At 39.0% G+C, this 18,007-nt stretch overlaps 1 protein-coding gene across 2 annotated transcripts; it reads left to right on the top strand.

Annotated features, from left to right (window-relative positions):
• Positions 1-1,930: 1,930 nt before the first annotated feature.
• Positions 1,931-9,254, top strand: LOC107493777 (pyruvate kinase 1, cytosolic). Of its 2 annotated transcripts, XM_016114827.3 has the most exons (17): positions 1,931-2,246; positions 2,343-2,439; positions 2,523-2,620; positions 2,732-2,887; positions 3,362-3,439; positions 3,644-3,775; positions 4,290-4,370; positions 4,468-4,539; positions 4,653-4,742; positions 5,184-5,328; positions 5,629-5,717; positions 6,067-6,162; positions 6,377-6,444; positions 6,623-6,722; positions 7,673-7,717; positions 8,080-8,139; positions 8,814-9,254. In XM_016114827.3, exons 1-17 carry the CDS (start codon positions 2,178-2,180, stop codon positions 8,964-8,966), a joined length of 1,629 nt encoding a protein of 542 aa, XP_015970313.1. In that variant the 5' UTR covers positions 1,931-2,177; the 3' UTR covers positions 8,967-9,254. The 2 variants fall into 2 exon arrangements, with proteins under 2 accessions (XP_015970313.1, XP_015970314.1); XM_016114828.3 differs by lacking the exon at positions 7,673-7,717.
• The last annotated feature ends 8,753 nt before the right edge of the window (positions 9,255-18,007 follow it).

Here is an 18,007-nt window from a genome sequence, read left to right as displayed (position 1 = left end):
CCCAGTTTTCGGCCCGGAAAACACAGATTAGAGGCTATAAAGTGAGGGAATACATCCATTCATGATTATGCTATTCATAATTCACTTTTCATGATTTAGATTTAGTTTTGAGAGAGGTTCTCTCCTATCTCTCTTTAGGATTTAGGATTTAGGACTTCTCTTAGTTTTAGGAGTAACTCTCGATCCCAGGTTCAATGTTCTTTTACTCTATGTTATTTCTTATTTTCAGTCATTTGAATGCTTGCTTGTATTAGTTATGTTGCCTAATTGGCCTATGCCACTTTCATGATAATTTTATTATTTAATGATATTTGAGGTATTTCAGTTTATGATTGTCCCTTTTTATTATTCCCAATCTGAAGATATTGTTATTCCAGTAGATTTAATTTCCTTCCTTTTGGTCTTGGTTAAGAAATCAGTAACTCAGGAGTTATCTTAGCTTAACATAATTGATAACTGTTATCTTTGCTAATTGAACTGAACTTCAATAATCCCAACCTTTTCTTAGGAAATAAATAGGATTCGAAGGTCAACTAATTAGTCCCTTGACTTTCCTTTGCTTTAGCAAAGGTCAACTAAGTGGAATTAAGATTCAACTTTCATTATTATTGATAAGAATAACAAAGTCTGGACTTCCAATTTCTCCTACCTTGCCAAAGGATTTGCTTTACAGTATTTATTTATTTTAATTGTCATTTAAATTATTTGCCATATTTATTCCTCATTCTCAAAACCCCAATTTTACCTTTTTCATAGCCAATAATAAGAACATACCTCCCTGCAATTCCTTGAGAAGACGACCCGAGGTTTAAATACTCCGTTATCAATTTTAAAGGGGTTTGTTACTTGTGACAACCAAAACGTTTGTACGAAGGGATTTCTGTTGGTTTAGAATATATATCTACAACGCGACTATTTTTATAATTCTTTACTAGCAAAAATCCTAACGTCAGTGTCGTGTCGAGGACTCGGGTCGCGAGAGACGCTACAATTGTGCCTCTTGCTGTGTCACCGTTCTGGCGACCTATCATGTCTTCTGCCGTTCGCGCCGTGCTGGTGCCCTTGGTCGTGAGAGGCGCTGCGATTGTTTCTCCTGTTGTGTCGTCGTTCGAGCGACCTGTTGTGTCTGGCTTCATGATGGGATCTTGATCGAAAGGTCGCGTGGCTTCCGTCTCGATGTGGTGTTTTTCCTTAGCTGGGACTCGTCCCTCGAGGTCTTGTACTCGGAGACAGAGGTCTTAGATTATCTGAGTTGCTTTTTCTCCTAGGTTTTCGGTGATCGGTATTTCGGGATCATTCTCCTTGTTTTGCGTCGGGGTTTGGCAAACAGTGCTTGGTATCCTTCCATGGGGTGTAGCCTCATGGTGTTCAGGAGTCGGGTTCCTTGTTCGGGAGTTATCGTGGTGGCTCGGGGATTGCTCTTCGAATCCGTTCGCCATTCCGTCTCAACGTTGCAAGTTCCACACAGACGACGTCAATGTACTGGATGCCTCCGGTATGGGTTGAGGGATGGATCGGGAACTTGCGAGTCGAGGCGGATGCCAGATCGCTTGGCTGGAGTGATAAAGGGGGAGGTACCTGCAAAAAAACACTCCGACGCTCAAGTTAGAATGGATCTAAGAGGTATAAGGTGTGAGGATCGAATGAATACCTAGAGGGACCTAGGTCCTCTATTTATAGGTAATGGTGAATATCCTATCTTATCTTAGTTGGTTAAGATGATGGAGATATTTAAATTTGAAAGTTAGTTAGGAACTTTGGTGGGCCGTTTTCAGACCTTCTGGAAGGGTGAGGTGGTTTGGACCCGAGTAACCGGATTTAGGATTTAGGGTTCAAACCGTGGGCCCGAATCCGTAACAAATATTAAATTAAAAAATAAAAAAGGCTCCATGCGTGCTTATAATCCCCTTGTACAGCATAGTATGACGAGCAAATTCTGCAAGCAAACAGAACTTCCTTCGTTTGAAATTTTTATTGTCGTTTCTTTTGTGGAATATATACGTGGGTTCACTGTACAGCGCATTTGACGCACGCCCCCTCCCAGGTTCCCAGTACTGAACGAACCGAACCTATTATTCTATGTTCTATCGTTTCAAGAGGAAGAAGAGTTACGTTGTTCTAAGGCATACCAAATAGAGAGAGATTGATCAGAGAACCAACTAACCCAGCAAGGAAAAATGCAGTCGAGTCACCTACTTCTCGAAGAACCCATTCGGATGGTCTCCATCCTCGACCCATCCAAACCCGTTAGTCTCCCCTCTTTCCTTCATTCCATTTTCCCCTTCTCATTCTTTTATTTAAAACAACAGATAAAACTCCCTTTTTTTATTCGTTTCTCGCAGAGCTTCTTCCCTGCAATGACGAAGATCGTCGGAACCTTGGGCCCTAAATCTCGCTCCGTCGACGTTATTTCTGACTGCCTCAAAGCCGGAATGTCCGGTACGCTATCGTCGTTTCTTCCGCCTTCGTTTTTTCCTTTTTCGTCTCCTTTTTTGTTATTGTCTCTCCTTTTTGTTTGTTAGTGGCTCGTTTCGATTTCTCATGGGGAGACCCTGAGTACCATCAACACACACTCGAGAATCTAAAGGCTGCCATCAAGGCCACCAAGAAGCTCTGCTCTGTCAGTTGCTCTCTCTCACTCTTCTCTCGTAACATTACCGCTAGAGAGAAAGTTTCTCTTGTCATTACTCTAGCGAATGAATGAATGTTGGTTACTTACTTCATTGAGCAGGTGATGCTGGACACAGTGGGGGCGGAGTTGCAGGTTGTTAACAAGAGTGAGAAGCCAATCTCCCTTGAGGTGGACAGCCAGGTAGTTCTAACTCCTCACAAGGGACAAGAGGCCTCTTCGCAGATACTCCCCATCAATTTTGACGGATTAGCCAAGGTTCACATTCACATTTTTTCTTCGTTTCGTTTCTTGCATGTGCAATTTTGAATGAAATATGTATTTGCCTGAATGATTTCTTTTATATTAATTCTTTACTTTACACTCTTGCTTCCCATGGTGTGGTGCACTCAACCATTTGCAGGGTTATCAAACTCTCAAAATGGATTGGGCTTTATGATTCAATTTTATCTAAGCTCTATGAGTTCAGGTAAACGAGAGTTTGATTACCTTGACCATCTATATGGTCTTGCTCTTTTTTATGGTGTTCGAAGGGGTAAAGTGTAATGTATAGTTGATTCTGGCTCAAATTTTTGTCGCTTGATTTGCAATGTCCATGCTCATTACTCATTAGCTGCCACTTTCTTGAACTTTTAATATGTGTTGTAACCAAAACAGCTCATGTAATGCATGGACTATTTCTAATAAATGGTTTGAACCTTGACTTTCTTTCGTTATTGTTATTGTTTACAGTCAGTGAAGAAAGGAGACACCATTTTTGTTGGTCAATACTTGTTCACAGGAAGTGAATCGACTTCTGTATGGCTTCAGGTAATACAAATGGGACCCAGAAGATAGTGTATACTAAATAGTTCTCCATATAACAGATTGTTGAGTGTGTATATATTGTTATTTTGTTTAAATGAAGTTTGGCTTACAAAATTTGATTCCCTCTACCTATGTTAGGGACCTACACTCACGTTAATAGTAGTTGAATTTCTATGTGCATCAAGATTTCTACCTAAAATTGTGTAGGTGGCTGAAGTCAAAGAGCAGGATGTCATTTGTACAATAAAAAATTCAGCAACATTGGCAGGGTCATTGTTCACTTTGCATGCTTCTCAAGTTCATATTGATTTGCCTACCCTCTCGGAGAAAGACAAGGAGGTAACTTCCATTATTTATTATTCTGGTACAAGAAAGTCTTGTTACCTGCCGGTTTCAAGGGCAGGGGCATGCCAAAACAACGTAGTGGCTGCATTTACTAGAATGTTATGATCAAGGTTCTGAAAACCGAACTAGTGGAACTAGAGATTCAAAGATTTGAAATACTAGAATGTTATGATCAAGGTTCTGAAAACCGAACTAGTGGAACTAGAGATTCAAAGATTTAAAATTTCAACCGAGGTTGAACTGAATATAATAAAATATATGTTTCTTTAAAAAAAGTTTTTTTTTTTGTATTTTATTATTTTAAATTAGTTAACTGCTAAAAAATTGGACCAGTTCAACTGGTTTATTGATTTTTGACCGGTTTTATGGTTTTTAACTGGTTCAATGACAACCGGCTTTTACACTAAAGCGGACCGGTCTGGTGGTCAGTTCCTAGTTACCGTGTTTTATATATGCCTAATATAGTTTTAATCGAAGTTTTGGGTTATCCTTTTTGTTTCCATTACAGGTTATAAGGACTTGGGGAGTCAAAAACAAGATTGATTTTCTTTCATTGTCATATACTAGGCATGCTGAAGATGTTCGCCAAGTAATTTGTGTTTCACATAACTGAGTTTGGAAATTTAATTTAATTTTTAAATGCTATTTCAGATACTATATCTCACCTGATTATATTCTGAATGCAGGCTCGTGAATTCCTTTCCAAGTTAGGCGATCTCAGCCAAACTCAAATTTTTGCAAAGATTGAAAATGCTGAGGTGAATTGCATTTCGTCATTATTTATTGGAAGTGTGTATTTTTTCTGGAAATCAGGTTCTTGTTATTAGCTATTCTGACTCGATGGATGTGCAAATATTTTGTTGCTTTCTAGGGGCTGACTCATTTTGATGAGATTCTACAAGAAGCGGATGGTATTATCCTTTCCCGTGGGAATTTGGGAATTGATCTTCCACCAGAGAAGGTCAGCTTCCTTGTTTAGATTAATCTCTAGTTCTAGTACAAGTGTGTCTTTTGTGTATGTGTTGCTGTGTGGCTGTAGGCTGGTTGTTTGGAAAAGTAGATGCTTCCTTATTTTTAAGAGTCAATATTGCATAACATAGTAAGCTACTTCCAATTTTTATCTTCTTTGTTATTCTCCTTCTCAATGGCTTCTACTCGAATGATTGTCTATACTTTTCTCTTCTTAGATCATTTGGCACGCTTTTCTTTTGTCTGTACTTTTAGATCAAATTTGCCACAGGATTATTTATGAAATAAAGTTCACTAATTTTCAAATGTCTCTGTCTGAAGTCTGAACTATAAAATGTAATATATGGAAAATTCAGGAAGTCATTACTCTCCATAGTCGTTGTAAAACTTAAGTGTTGAGCAGATGTTTATTAGCTGCCATTTGCTTTTGTAGGTATTTTTCTTTCAAAAATCTGCTCTTCGTAAGTGCAATATGGCTGGGAAACCTGCTGTGCTTACACGTGTTGTGGATAGCATGACTGACAACTTAAGACCAACTCGAGCAGAAGCTACTGATGTTGCCAATGCTGTTTTAGATGGTGAGTCACACTGGACATACGAGGCCATTAGTTTGGTCAGTGTGAATGGTTATATTCTCTTTCATAATTTGGTTTTATTTAGTTACTTTCAAAGATTTAGGTACTTTCTCCCAAAATTGTTTTTGTAGCTTTGCTTTTTTATCTTTGTTTGCAGGAGCTTCATTAGATGATTAGTAATGTCAGTTGCGAAATATTACTCCTTCTAAGAATGATTTTGTTTCATTATCAGTGCTTATCCTGTTTGATTTAGTTAGAACCACTTCATGGATATTTGTTGAACTAACATAACTTAATACACAGGAAGTGATGCAATACTTCTGGGTGCCGAGACTCTACGTGGGTTATACCCTGTTGAGACTATCACTACTGTAGGAAGAATCTGTTTTGAGGTAAGTGCCTTTAATAGAAACTTCAGCTTTGTTCTGATATGTCTATTCAGATTCTATGGAACAGATAATTAAAGTTATATAATAGTATAAATTGGAACATATTGTTGTTATATGATTCATTGTTTATTAAATCTTCTGAGCTAGCAGTTGACTTCATTGTTCTCATCTTTTATTTAAGTCTCCATTTTTCCTTTTTCATCTTTTGTTTGAAAAGATTGCTTTGGATGTCTGTATCAAATGATGTGCTACCTTTTTCAGGAAGTTCCTTAGACTTGTGGAAAGTTTTCTTCAATTTGAAATGTAAAATGCCACTGAAAATTTTGGCTGATGTTTCTGCCTTATGTTTCAGGCTGAGAAAGTTTTTAATCAAGACCTTTATTTTAAGAAGATTGTAAGATATGTTGGAGAACCCATGAGCCACTTGGAATCTATTGCATCATCGGCGGTAATTAAATAATAACACTTTGTTAATTATCCTTTCTATAAATAAGTTCATAGTGTACGAGTGTAAGAGCATTTGGTGCAACAGTAAGATTTCTACCTCATGGCATGATGACTATGAGTTCTAGTTTTTAAGTCTCTTAATTATGATTACTTTCTTTGCAGTTGCTATATTCATACTTGAAAGAAGTCTTACGGGAATGTTTTTACTTGTTTAGGTAAGAGCAGCTATTAAGGTGAAGGCTTCTGTTATAATTTGCTTCACTTCATCTGGAAGGGCTGCAAGGTACTATCTTCATGGAAAATTGATATGAATTTTTTAATTTGTATCCTGGAGAATTTTATTAGCCAGGTTCTCTTAAATTGGGTTTGACTTGGAAAATAATCTTTATGGTTAATTTATTATCCACAAAATCTTCATGCATTCCATTTATGTCTGACCATGCGGCACATGCACCTTTCAGATTGATAGCAAAGTATAGGCCAACAATGCCTGTTCTCTCTGTTGTCATTCCCCAACTTAAGACAGATCAGCTACAATGGAGATTTAGCGGAGCTTTTGAGGTTTGGTTCTTAACCTTTATCTTTTCTGTAGCTTATTTTTATTTATGATGTGGCTTTCACTTGATACACTTTTGATAGACTGGATTCTGGTGTTGATATGCATTTAGATTTATGCACAGTAAATTTTTAACTATCCTTGGGTAATGAGCTACTCAATTTGTAGCTTGATAGAAGGTATGCATCATGCATAATGAGTTAATAAATTTACATGTGTTCAAAGTTGTTTTTAACTACGCAAATTAATAAAATTAATAACAATCGTTTTTTACCCTACATGCATACTGTCTATTATTAATATTACATGTATAAAGGAGAATACTTTGATAACTAACTCCTTGGTGTCCAAAAATTTTACTCCTAAAGTGCCTTTTTGTCCTTTGTTAGGAAATTATTTAAGGAGAAATACTAGCTGAAGAAGATATTTTTATAACAAAATCAAACCAAGTCTTTCTTCTTCTTCTTATGCTTGTCGTCCTTCTCCTCAATCCTTAAATTATTAGACCAACTTGGTTTAACTTAGTTACCTAAATGACTTGGTCATGTAGCATCACCCCAATTAAAATTGAACACTATATAACTTTTGAATTCTTAAGAATGTGGATTGTAGTGCGTATCAATTCACTAGTCGTCATAAAATCAGTTATGTTATAATATACGTAAAAAATGCTATTTGTACACCAAAATAAGCTACTAAAATCAGCTACTAATGTATTTGTGTATAAATACATGTGTGATTTAATTTATTTTCATTATGTATTTGTATTCCAACATGTATTTTATACTGGTGGCTGGTTTTGGTGTACATGTAGCATAGTCGAGGATATATGAAAAATAGGCTGTTAATAAATTATAATGATTAGATTAAAGTACTTAACTATATAAGGAAGACCAGTTGTTTGTCTTTACATTGCCCAATAAGAACACTATCTGTTTCTTGTTTCTGTTTCCAGGACCAACTACCAACTCATTTGTGGGAAAGCTTATTTACGGCTAGTGTAATTAATATGCTGCTCTCTACATAATAAATAATATTCATATCAATTACATTGTAGTCTTAGTTTATTGTAAAGTATTCTGAACTAATTATTTTATCTACTGGATAATATATTATAATAGTTATACTTCTGTCTAATTATATTCTGTAATGATTCTATATTTCTAACCTGCACAAAGCATATACAAGAAGCTACGAATTATATGGAGCAATGGAGGATGATGGTCCACTGGCTTGGATTTGGACCCTTTTTTTTTCCTTCTAATGTTTAAAAGACTTGCATTTACCAGGATTTGTTTTGTTATTTACTAAATTACATAGGTTTATCTCATTTACCAACTTATCATTTGATTTCTGACACAGGCAAGGCAATCTCTTATTGTTAGAGGTCTCTTTCCCATGCTTGCAGATCCTCGGCACCCTGTAAGTGATTGATCTTGGTCGTTCCACTGTCAGTTTTGCTAGTTTATTTGCATTGTTATTATTCTATTTCTTTTAGTAAACCACCAATTCGGCTCCGAAAGATTTAGTTTGGCCCCCTGAAAAAGGAAATGACATTGTGAGCCTCCATTACACTACTCACATACCCACACTATAATGTTTTTTAAACCTCATCCTAGTCTTAGCTGAGGTTTGAACGTGGTGCACTTTGGAGGCAATCTAATTTCCCATTGAATTTGTCAAAATGGTGGTTTACTCTTTCTTTTTTGCTTCACAATCACTTGGAACTGTAACTCTTCCTCCCCCCATCCTCTTAAATTAAATATGTATCATCAATAAGATTTAGGAAGACCATCCATGAAGTGGTCAAATGAAATGTACATGTAAACGGTCTCTCTGTAGACATGATACATGATAGAACTCAATGGCGTCGTTCGATCCATGTAGCCGACCCCACCAAGTGGGACAAGGCTTTGTTGTTGTTGTATATATAAGCAATAAGCCTTAGTGCTAGCTCCTTACAAATTCGACTTTTGTCACAGTTGTTTGAAACATAATCTTTAGTTCTGCATCACTTTTGTACACTCCTTGACAAGCACATCCCTACTACATTATATAAATTATATATTATGATGTGAGAATTACTTTACCTGCAGGCAGAATCAACAAGCGCAACAAACGAATCGATTCTCAAGCTTGCCCTTGATCATGGGAAAGCCTCAGGAATTATAAAGTCACACGATCGAGTTGTTGTTTGCCAGAAAGTTGGTGATGCATCAGTGGTTAAGATTATTGAGCTTGAAGATTAAAGTGCATTCATCCAACAGCTTGGAGATTAAAGTGCATTCATCTAAGTATAGTTTTAGGCCTACCTTTTTTGCATATTGGCTTAAAGATTATCAATAGTAGCATATCATTATGCTTGGACGAATTTTATGTTCTCTCCACTGCAATTGGGGGTTAGTTTATGTATTGAAAATGAATGTTAAGGCTAATCTTTTTGACTAAATTTTAAATTGAATATGATATATGGATCCTTAATGTAATTTTTATTACAAGGGTAGTTAATTGTACACTGATTCAGCTAATTAGCTTCATCAGCTTGCATTGTCAAGTCCAATTTGCCATGTTATGCTGTGTTAGCAATAACTCCATTTGTTTGTTCCAATGTCAGCAACAACTCTAATCGTGAACGCTAGTGCCGTTATGGGATGAATTATTGATTTGAGATAGAAAATAAGCATCAAGGATAAAGTTTATTTTCAAGGAAAATGTGAAAATAAAGTGTTTTGAGGGTTACATGAAACTAGGTTGCCTTTAGACTTGTAAATGAGGCACAAATTCTCAATGGGTGAGTTCTGACTTGTCCCACGTCTTGTGTCCGTTGTCGGAGTTGTTTATGTGAAGGTTGGGATGGTATTTGCAAAACACTCTAATGCCTAAGTCAGCAAGGGTTTTAGCAGGTTTTAGTGTATTAGAACTTAAAAATACCTGAGGGTGTCAGGGTATTTATAGGTGATGAGCCAATAATCACCACTGAAGTAGTTCCATTTCTTATGGTGGATAACCGTCCCTTTATTTTAGGGTTGTTGAGATCTCTCTTCTAGAAGTGGGTGAGACATTTAGGAAAGTAGTTACTTTTGTGAGTAGGCATGAGCTGCCCGTTTTGGTTGAATCTGACCTTTATAGGAGGTTGGGTGAGTGTTAGAGGCCATCCTTGTAGTTGGATCTTTTAACCTTATTGGGCTTGGTCTATGTTTTTTGGTCAGGGTATGAACAGTGCCCCTATTTGAGTCAGGCCTCTTTGCTGCGAGTCGGAAAGACTTCTCTATTTTTGACGAATCCTTCCATAATTTCAAGAGTTTCTTTTTCAAAGTCCGAGCCATAGAAGGCCACCATCCCGTTTTTCTAAACGAGAATAATGAGCCTCACTTCCCATTATACTGGATAGAGGTAGCCTCTGTTGAAAAATATAATTTAGTGGATTTGGATGAAGTCAAAAAGGCTGTAGTCGGATTCTTCTGAGAGGCTTGGGGACGGGTTCTAAACCTCGACACTAAAAAATTTCTTCTCGGGACCCCAAGCTATGTTTGTACCGAGCTGGGTAGCTTGCCTTTTTTTATTATTTTGTAGATGATTACTTATTTTCCCGACTTATTTGTTGATGTCTTATTGTTCTAATTATAGAAAAAATGAAAAGTGGTTCTAAGGCATACCAAAAAGTGCAAGAGGCTAAGAGGAACGCCCGCGCCCGAGCTGCTCAACTTCAGGAAAGTAGCAAGTCAGATACCTCCTCTCTAACCAAGTATGATTCAGGGACGTCCTCTTCTCAAAACAAGTCGGTAAAACCTCTTCTTCCTCATCTTTTTCTACCTCCTTCTTTAGTTCTTACTCCTCCAATCCCTCCCTTCTCGGAGCCAACCTCTAAAAAAAGGAAGACTTCGGAATCCAGCGTCGTTAGTATTGATGATGCTGGATTTGATGGGGTGAAATTTTGTGAAGCACATTCTTCTCCATAGTTTTATTGTTATGGATGATGCTTCTATCAAAAATAATCTTAAAGTCTTAATCCGAAGGAGGATTCGGACTACTGGGGTATGCTCTACCCTCTTTCAAGAGTTTGAGAAGGCTCATCTGAATGCTACACAACATTCTTTAGAGGCTCCTCTGAATGCTACTACCGAGCTATTTTGGTGGCTGTTGGTGAGGCTTTTCATGAAGCCTTTTAGCATTTTATCTTTTGTTCTTTAGGATGTTAATAGGCTCATTTCGTAATACAAGCTGATATATCTTCTAATTAAATTGTTTATGAGGCTTTTGATGCCAGCCTTCGTTGAGTATCCTGTATCTTTAGGACTTGCAGAAGTGAGTTCTTCCATTACTTAGCATGAACGTTCAATTTGTTTTGTTATTGAATCATTTTCGTAACTTAGGTTATTTTTGTAATGCATTTTGTTTTGTTCAGACGTTTCCGACTTACAAGTCGTTTAGTTCTGGATTTTATATGATCAACTTATATAACCTTTTTATATCGATTTGTACCTCGTCGCTTTATCTTGCCAACCACATAGGCTGGGCAACGGATTTTTGCGTTTTTTCAAGCTTAAGTCGATGCGTGTCGTAGAAATAATAATGGAATTTAAAAAGGAAATATTGTTTATTAAGAAAACCTATGTTACAAGAAATGATTTTGTTACTAAGGGAATTAAGTCTTTGCCCCTAGCCCCCGCTTTGATGCCTCATTGAAGCCCCCCTTTGGGAAAACCCTTCTTGGGAGAAAACCACGAAGTCGGGAAAAAGAGTACATCAGGGAACGGAGTATGCTTCTAGCTATAGTATCTTTTTAAGTTGTAAGCATGCCACGACCTAGGAAGCTTGTCCCACTCAAGTCGGATACTTTGTATTAACCTTTTCCCAAGACTTCAGTTACCTTGAAAGGTCCTTTCCAGTTTGCAACAAGCTTCCCTTTGTCTGACTTGTTCACTTCGATGTCATTTCGTATCAGGACTAAGTCATTTGTGGCAAAGCTTCTTCGAATGACTTTTTGATTGTATCTACTTGCCATCCTTTGTTTTAACGCTGCTTGTCTTATCTGTGCTTGTTCTCGAACTTCTGAAAGCAGTTCGAGTTCTTCTTTTTAGGCTTGAACATTTCCGACTTCATCATAAAATCTCACCCTTGGACTTTGCTCATTGATCTCTATTGGGATCATGGCTTCTATTCCTTATGCAATTCGGAAGGGTGTCTCTCCAGTTGTGGAGTGAGGTTTGTTCTATAAGCCCATAATACTTGAGGCAACTCTTCAACCCAAGCTCCCTTCGCATCCTATAACCTCTTTTTCAATCCTGCCAATATGATTTTATTGGCAGCTTTGGCCTGCCCGTTGGCTTGAGGATGATCTACTGATGTGAATTGATGCTTGATCTTCATACTGGCTACTAAATTTCTGAATGTAGCATCGGTGAATTGTGTACTATTATCTGTGGTAATAGAGTGAGGGACTCCAAATCGGGTAATGATACTCTTGTATAGGAACCTCCGACTTCTTTGAGCTGTGATAGTGGCCAGTGGCTTTGCTTCTATCCAATTGGTGAAGTAATCCACACACACAATTAGGTATTTGACCTACCCAGGAGCTTGGTGAAAGGGTCCGAGTAGGTCCAATCCCCACTTCGTGAGAGGCCAGGGAAAGGTTACACTAATGAGCTCTTCGGGAGGAACAACGTGAAAGTTCGCATGAATTTGAAAGGGTTGGCATTTTTTAACAAAGTCGGTGGCATCCTTTTGTAAGGTCGGCTAGAAGAACCCAACTCGAATCACCTTCCTAGCTAAAGACCTTACTCCGAGGTGATTTCTGCAAATGCTATTGTGCACTTCTTCCAAGACTTCCTCCATCTTAGAAGTCGGAACACACTTTAACAATGGTGTAGATATCCTTCTTTTATAAAGGACATTTTGTATCAAAGTGTAGTTTGGTGCCTCCTTCAGAAGTTTCTTGGCTTCCTTCTGCTCCTCGGGGAGGATGTCGAATTTCAGGTATTCGACTATAGGGGTCATCCATCCAAGGTTTAAGCCCAAAATAGGTAGGACGTCCAATTTGTTATCCGTCTTCATAGCTGAGGGTTCCTGGAGAGTCTCTTGTATCAAAATTCTGTTATTTTCTCTAGGCTTGGTACTTGCTATCTTAGAGAGGGCATCGGCTCTGCTGTTGAGTTCCCGAGTTATATGCCTGACCTTGGTCTCAAGAAATTGTCTAAGATGCTCGAGTGTTTTTTCCAAGTATCTTTTCATATTAGGATCCTTTGCCTGTTACTCTCCATTGACCTGAGAAGTGACTACTTGGGAGTCACTGAAAACTATTACCTTGGTCGCACTGACTTCTTTGGCAAGTTTCAAGCCTGCGATTAAGGCCTCATATTCGGCTTGGTTGTTGGAAGTAGGGAATTCAAACTTCAAGGAGACCTTTATTTGAGTCCCCTCTTCACTTTCCAAGATGATGCCACAGCCGCTTCTGACTTTATTAGAGGACTCATCTACATAAAGGCTCCAGGTCATAGAAGCCTCGTTCTTGTCACTTGTGTATTCTATTAAGAAATCGGTAAGGCATTGGGCTTTAATCGCTGTCCGAGTTTCGTATCTCAAGTCAAACTTGGATAGCTCTATAGCCTATTGAACCATTCAACCTACAATGTCCGTTTTCTAAAGGATTTGCTTCATGGGTTGGTTTGTTCGGACTTTTATGGTATGAGTTTGAAGATAAGGTCGGAGTCTCCCGAATGCCAGAATTAAGGAGTATGCAAATCTTTCTATTTTTTGATACCTCAATTCGGGTCCTTGCAGGACTTTGCTAGTGAAATAAACTGGATGTTGCCCGACCTCATCTTCTCAAACTAGTGCCAACTTTACTGCTTTCTCAGTGATAGCCAGGTATAATACAAGGTCTTCTCCCGCTTTAGGCTGGGTAAGGACTGGTGGCTGACTTAAGAACTTCTTGAATTCTTGGAAAGCTTTTTCAAACTCAGGGGTCCACTCAAATTGGCACCCTTTTCTTAGTAGAGAAAAAAGTGGCAATGATCTTAAGGCTGATCCTGCCAAGAATTTGGACAAAGCTACTAGTCGTCCATTCAACTATTGAACTTCTTTTATGTAGGTCGGACTCCTCATTTCTAAGATTGCTCCATATTTGTAAGGGTTAGCCTCAATACCCCTCTATGTGAGCATGAATCCTAAAACTTTTCGCCTCTGCTGCAAATGTGCATTTTACAGGATTTCGTCTCATCCCATGACTTCTTATAGTACTAAAGACTTGTGAGAGGTCGGTCAAGAGATTTGCCTCCTCCTTGGTCTTTACCAACATGTCGTCCACGTACACTTCCATTAGGCTTCCAAGATGTGGTGCAAACATCTTGTTCGTCAGCCTTTAATATGTGGCACCTGCATTTTTTTAATCCAAATGGCATGACCACGTAATAGTAATTCGCTCTGGGTGTGATAAAGGATGTCTTTTCCTTATCCGACTTGTACATCGGAATTTGATTATATCCTGGGTAGGCATCCGTGAATGATAGGTATTAGTATCCCGAGCTGGAGTCCACTAAAGCATCTATATTGGGAAGTGGGTAAGGGTCCTTTGGACATGCTTTGTTGAGGCCAGTGTAGTCAACACACATTCTCCACTTCCCGTTTTGCTTTTTTACCAATACTACGTTCGCCAACCATGTCAGATATTTGACTACCCTTATGAATCCGGCTTCTAACAAAGCTTGAAACTTGTTCTTCGACCACCTAAGCTCGTTTTGGTCCGAGCTTTCATCTTCTTTATTGGACAGGTTAGAACTCGGGATAGACTGCCAGCTTGTGTGTCATGAGCTCGGGTTCTATTCCGGGCATATCGGCAGCCTTCCAAGCAAAGAGATCGGAATTCTCTTTTAGGAGTTTTATGAAGTGGTTTTTTAACTCCATTCTCATATTGGTTCCTATGTTGGAGTCTTTTTCGACATCTTCTACGATCTGGACTATCTCCGTCCTCCTTTCAGGCTGTGGCCGTAGTTCTTCCCTCACTCGGATTCCTCTGAGTTCAATTGTATTGACTTCTTTGCCCTTTTCCCATAGATTTAGGCTTTCATTGTAACACTTCCTTGCCAGCTTTTGGTTTCCCTTAACAGTGGCAATTCCTTCACCTACTGGAAACTTCATATAGAGGCGAGGAGTAGAGACCACGGCTCCCAACTGCTACGCTTAGGGTTCTTGATCTCAGCCCTTTTCCAAAGGTGGTGTATAGGGAAATGAACCCTAAGGGTTTAATTGGAGTATCTCCTAGCCCGAAAAGAGTATCCGGGTAGGATTTCAGGTCTTTTTCTTCTAGCCCCAACTTATCGAATGCTGGCTTGAAAAGTATGTCTACTGAGCTTCCTTGATCTACCAAGGTCCTATGTAGGTGGGCATTGGCTAGTATCATGGTGATGACTACTAGGACGTCGTGCTCAGGCATAATTCCTAGTGCGTCTTCCTTTGAGAAAGATATGGTGGGGAAGTCGAGGCCATCTTTTCCGACTTGGTATACTTCCTTCAAATGCCTCTTCCGAGATGACTTGGCCAGTCCTCCTCCGGCAAATCCTCCTACTATCATGTGGATATGTCATTTCGAGGTCAGTGGTGGTTGACCTCTTCATCCAGTATCTTCATCATCTCTTTTTCTTTTTCCTTGATTGCCCGGCCTTTCTATGAAATATTTATCTAACCGACCTTCCCTGACCAATTTTTCTATCACATTTTTTAGGTTGTAACAATCATTTGTTGAATGTCCATGTAGCTTGTGGTACTCACAATACTCATTATGGCTTCCCCCCTTTTTATTTTTTATCGAATGTAGGGGAGGAAGCCTCTCGGTGTGACAGATTTCCCTGTTAACATCCACGAGGGAAACTCACAACGAAGTGTAATTGTGGTACCTTCTAGGCTTCTCGGGTCAGACTTCTTCTTTTTTCTTGGGCTCCCTCTCTTTTTCCTTTGGCTGGAGAGGGTGACCCAGTTGCTAACTAAGCTCTTGTAACCTGGCGTTTTCTTCCATGTTGATGTACTTTTCAGCTCGTTCTTATACATTGTTCAAAGAAGTCGGGTGTGTTTTTGAGATGCACTGAGAGAAGGGTCCTTTTCGGAGACCGTTGACCATTCCCATTATTACCGCCTCAGTAGGCAGGTCTTGAATTTTCAAGCATGCTTTGTTGAATCTTTTCATGTAGTCTCTCAGGGGCTCTCTACCTCCTTCTTGACTCCGAGTAGGTTGGGTGCATGTTTTACCATATCTTTCTGAATTGAAAATCATGTAAGGAACTTGCACGCAAGGTAGTCAAAACTGGTAACCGACCTAGGGGGTAGGCCATCAAACCACTTCATGACTTCTTTTGTCAAGGTCGTTGGGAAGGCCTTGCAACGAGTAGCATCTGAGGCATCGGCTAAGTACATCCGACTTTTGAAATTGCTGAGGTGATGCTTCGGGTCGGTTGTCCCGTCATATAGATTTGTGCCAGGGCTCTTAAAGTTTCTGGAAACCTTAGCCCGCATGATGTCCTCAGTGAAAGGATCTTCACCCCTAGCATGGTATCGTCTTGAGCTGTGCGAAGATCCTTGCCTCAAAGGTTAGATTCTAGCTTTGAGAGCTTCTCCTCCAGCTCTTTTCACCGTCTAATCTCCTTCCTTAGGCTCCTCTTTGCATCGCACTGTCGCTCTAATTCCTGCTCCAGCTGCTCAAGTCGACCCTGGTGTCCATGCAGCAATTCCATGAGGTCGGCACCATGAGGTTGTTCTTCCTCTTTAGGGAAGCGAACCTCAGAGGGGATTTTTCTTTGGTGTTGGTCGCCAGAAGGACCTTCACCATGTGGTTCCAGTGTACGTGGAGGAGGTATTGCTAGTGCTTGATCGTTGTTGACCATGTCTTGGTATTCTTGATCGGACTCAGATGCTGTACGTCCGTCTTCAAACTGATCGTCCGCCATGTAGTGCTAGATCCTAGGTGCTCGGTAATGGCGCCAATGTTTCGAGGGTTACCTGAAATTGGGTTGTCTTTGGGCTTGTAAGTGAGGCCCAAATCCTCAATGGGGTGAGTTCCAACTTGTCCCACGTCCTGTGCCCGTCGTCTGATTCGTTTATGTGAAGGTGGGGGGTGGTACCTACAAAATAATCCGATGCCTAAGTCAGCAAGGATTTTAGCAGGTTTTAGTATATTGGAACTTAAAGATTCCTGAGGGTGTCAGGGTATTTATAGATGATGAGCTAATAACCATCGCCGAAGTAGTTCCATTTCTTATGGTGGATAACCGTCCATTTATCTTAGGATTGTTGAGATATCTCTTCTAGAAGTGGGTGAGAGATTTAGGCAAGTAGTTACTTTTGTGGATAGGCATGAGCTGCCTGTTTTTATCGAATCTGACCTCTATAGGAAGTTGGGTGAGTGTTAGAGGTCATCTTGTAGTTGGACCTTTCAACCTTATTTGGCTTGGCCTATGTTTTTATGTCAGGGTATGAACATAAAGTTTACAAACTTTGGGTATGTTTGGAATACAATAAAAGTGTAATTTTTAATTTTGAAGAGAATTTCAATTCTCATGATTACTAAAGGTTTCATTTGTAATTTCATTCTTACTAAAGATTAAAATATCAAAATTGTGTCTAATAAACAAATAAAAAAGATAAATAAAGAAATTACATGGATAAAATAATCAAAAAGACAAAATTCATTTCATTCATACCATTAATGATTTCAAATGATGAATTTAAATTTAAAATAAAATTAGAATTCATTTCTAAACGGAAATAGAATTCTTTCTTTTCTTGAATGGTCTCCAAACACATTCAAAATTAATCCCTCAAATGTAGGAAAAGGGAATATATTTACAGTTTTGCATGTACCTCCATTCAACTCGGTTCTATACTAGTCACTAGAATGTGACATAATGATATAAGTTCATTTGAAATATGAGTATTTTAAATCGAGGACTTAAAAGTACACTCAATGACTTAAATACTTAATCTAAAAACATTATCAAATTAACGTAACTTTAATTTAATTTCTTATCGCAGTAAAAAAAATGTACTCTTTCTATACTCTTTCTATTAGGGTTTAGGTATGAGTGACGGAGTGAGCGGGGTTTTACGAAGAAGGTGACACACAGTGAGGTAACCGGTAATGCCGGCGATAGAACTAAGGGGGAGAACGTTTGGGGGGGTTGTATCTGGTGAGAACGAGGAGGGTACTAGGGTTTCTAAGGAAGAACGTGGCTTTCAAAAGGTTTTCTTTCGCGACATGGTGACTGGACAGAAGTCTCCGTCTCCTATGCTTTGGAATGAGGAT

The sequence above is a fragment of the Arachis duranensis genome, chromosome 6, assembly GCF_000817695.3.
Source record: "Arachis duranensis cultivar V14167 chromosome 6, aradu.V14167.gnm2.J7QH, whole genome shotgun sequence".
NCBI lineage: Eukaryota > Viridiplantae > Streptophyta > Magnoliopsida > Fabales > Fabaceae > Arachis > Arachis duranensis.
This window is presented reverse-complemented; position numbering and strand designations above follow the sequence as displayed.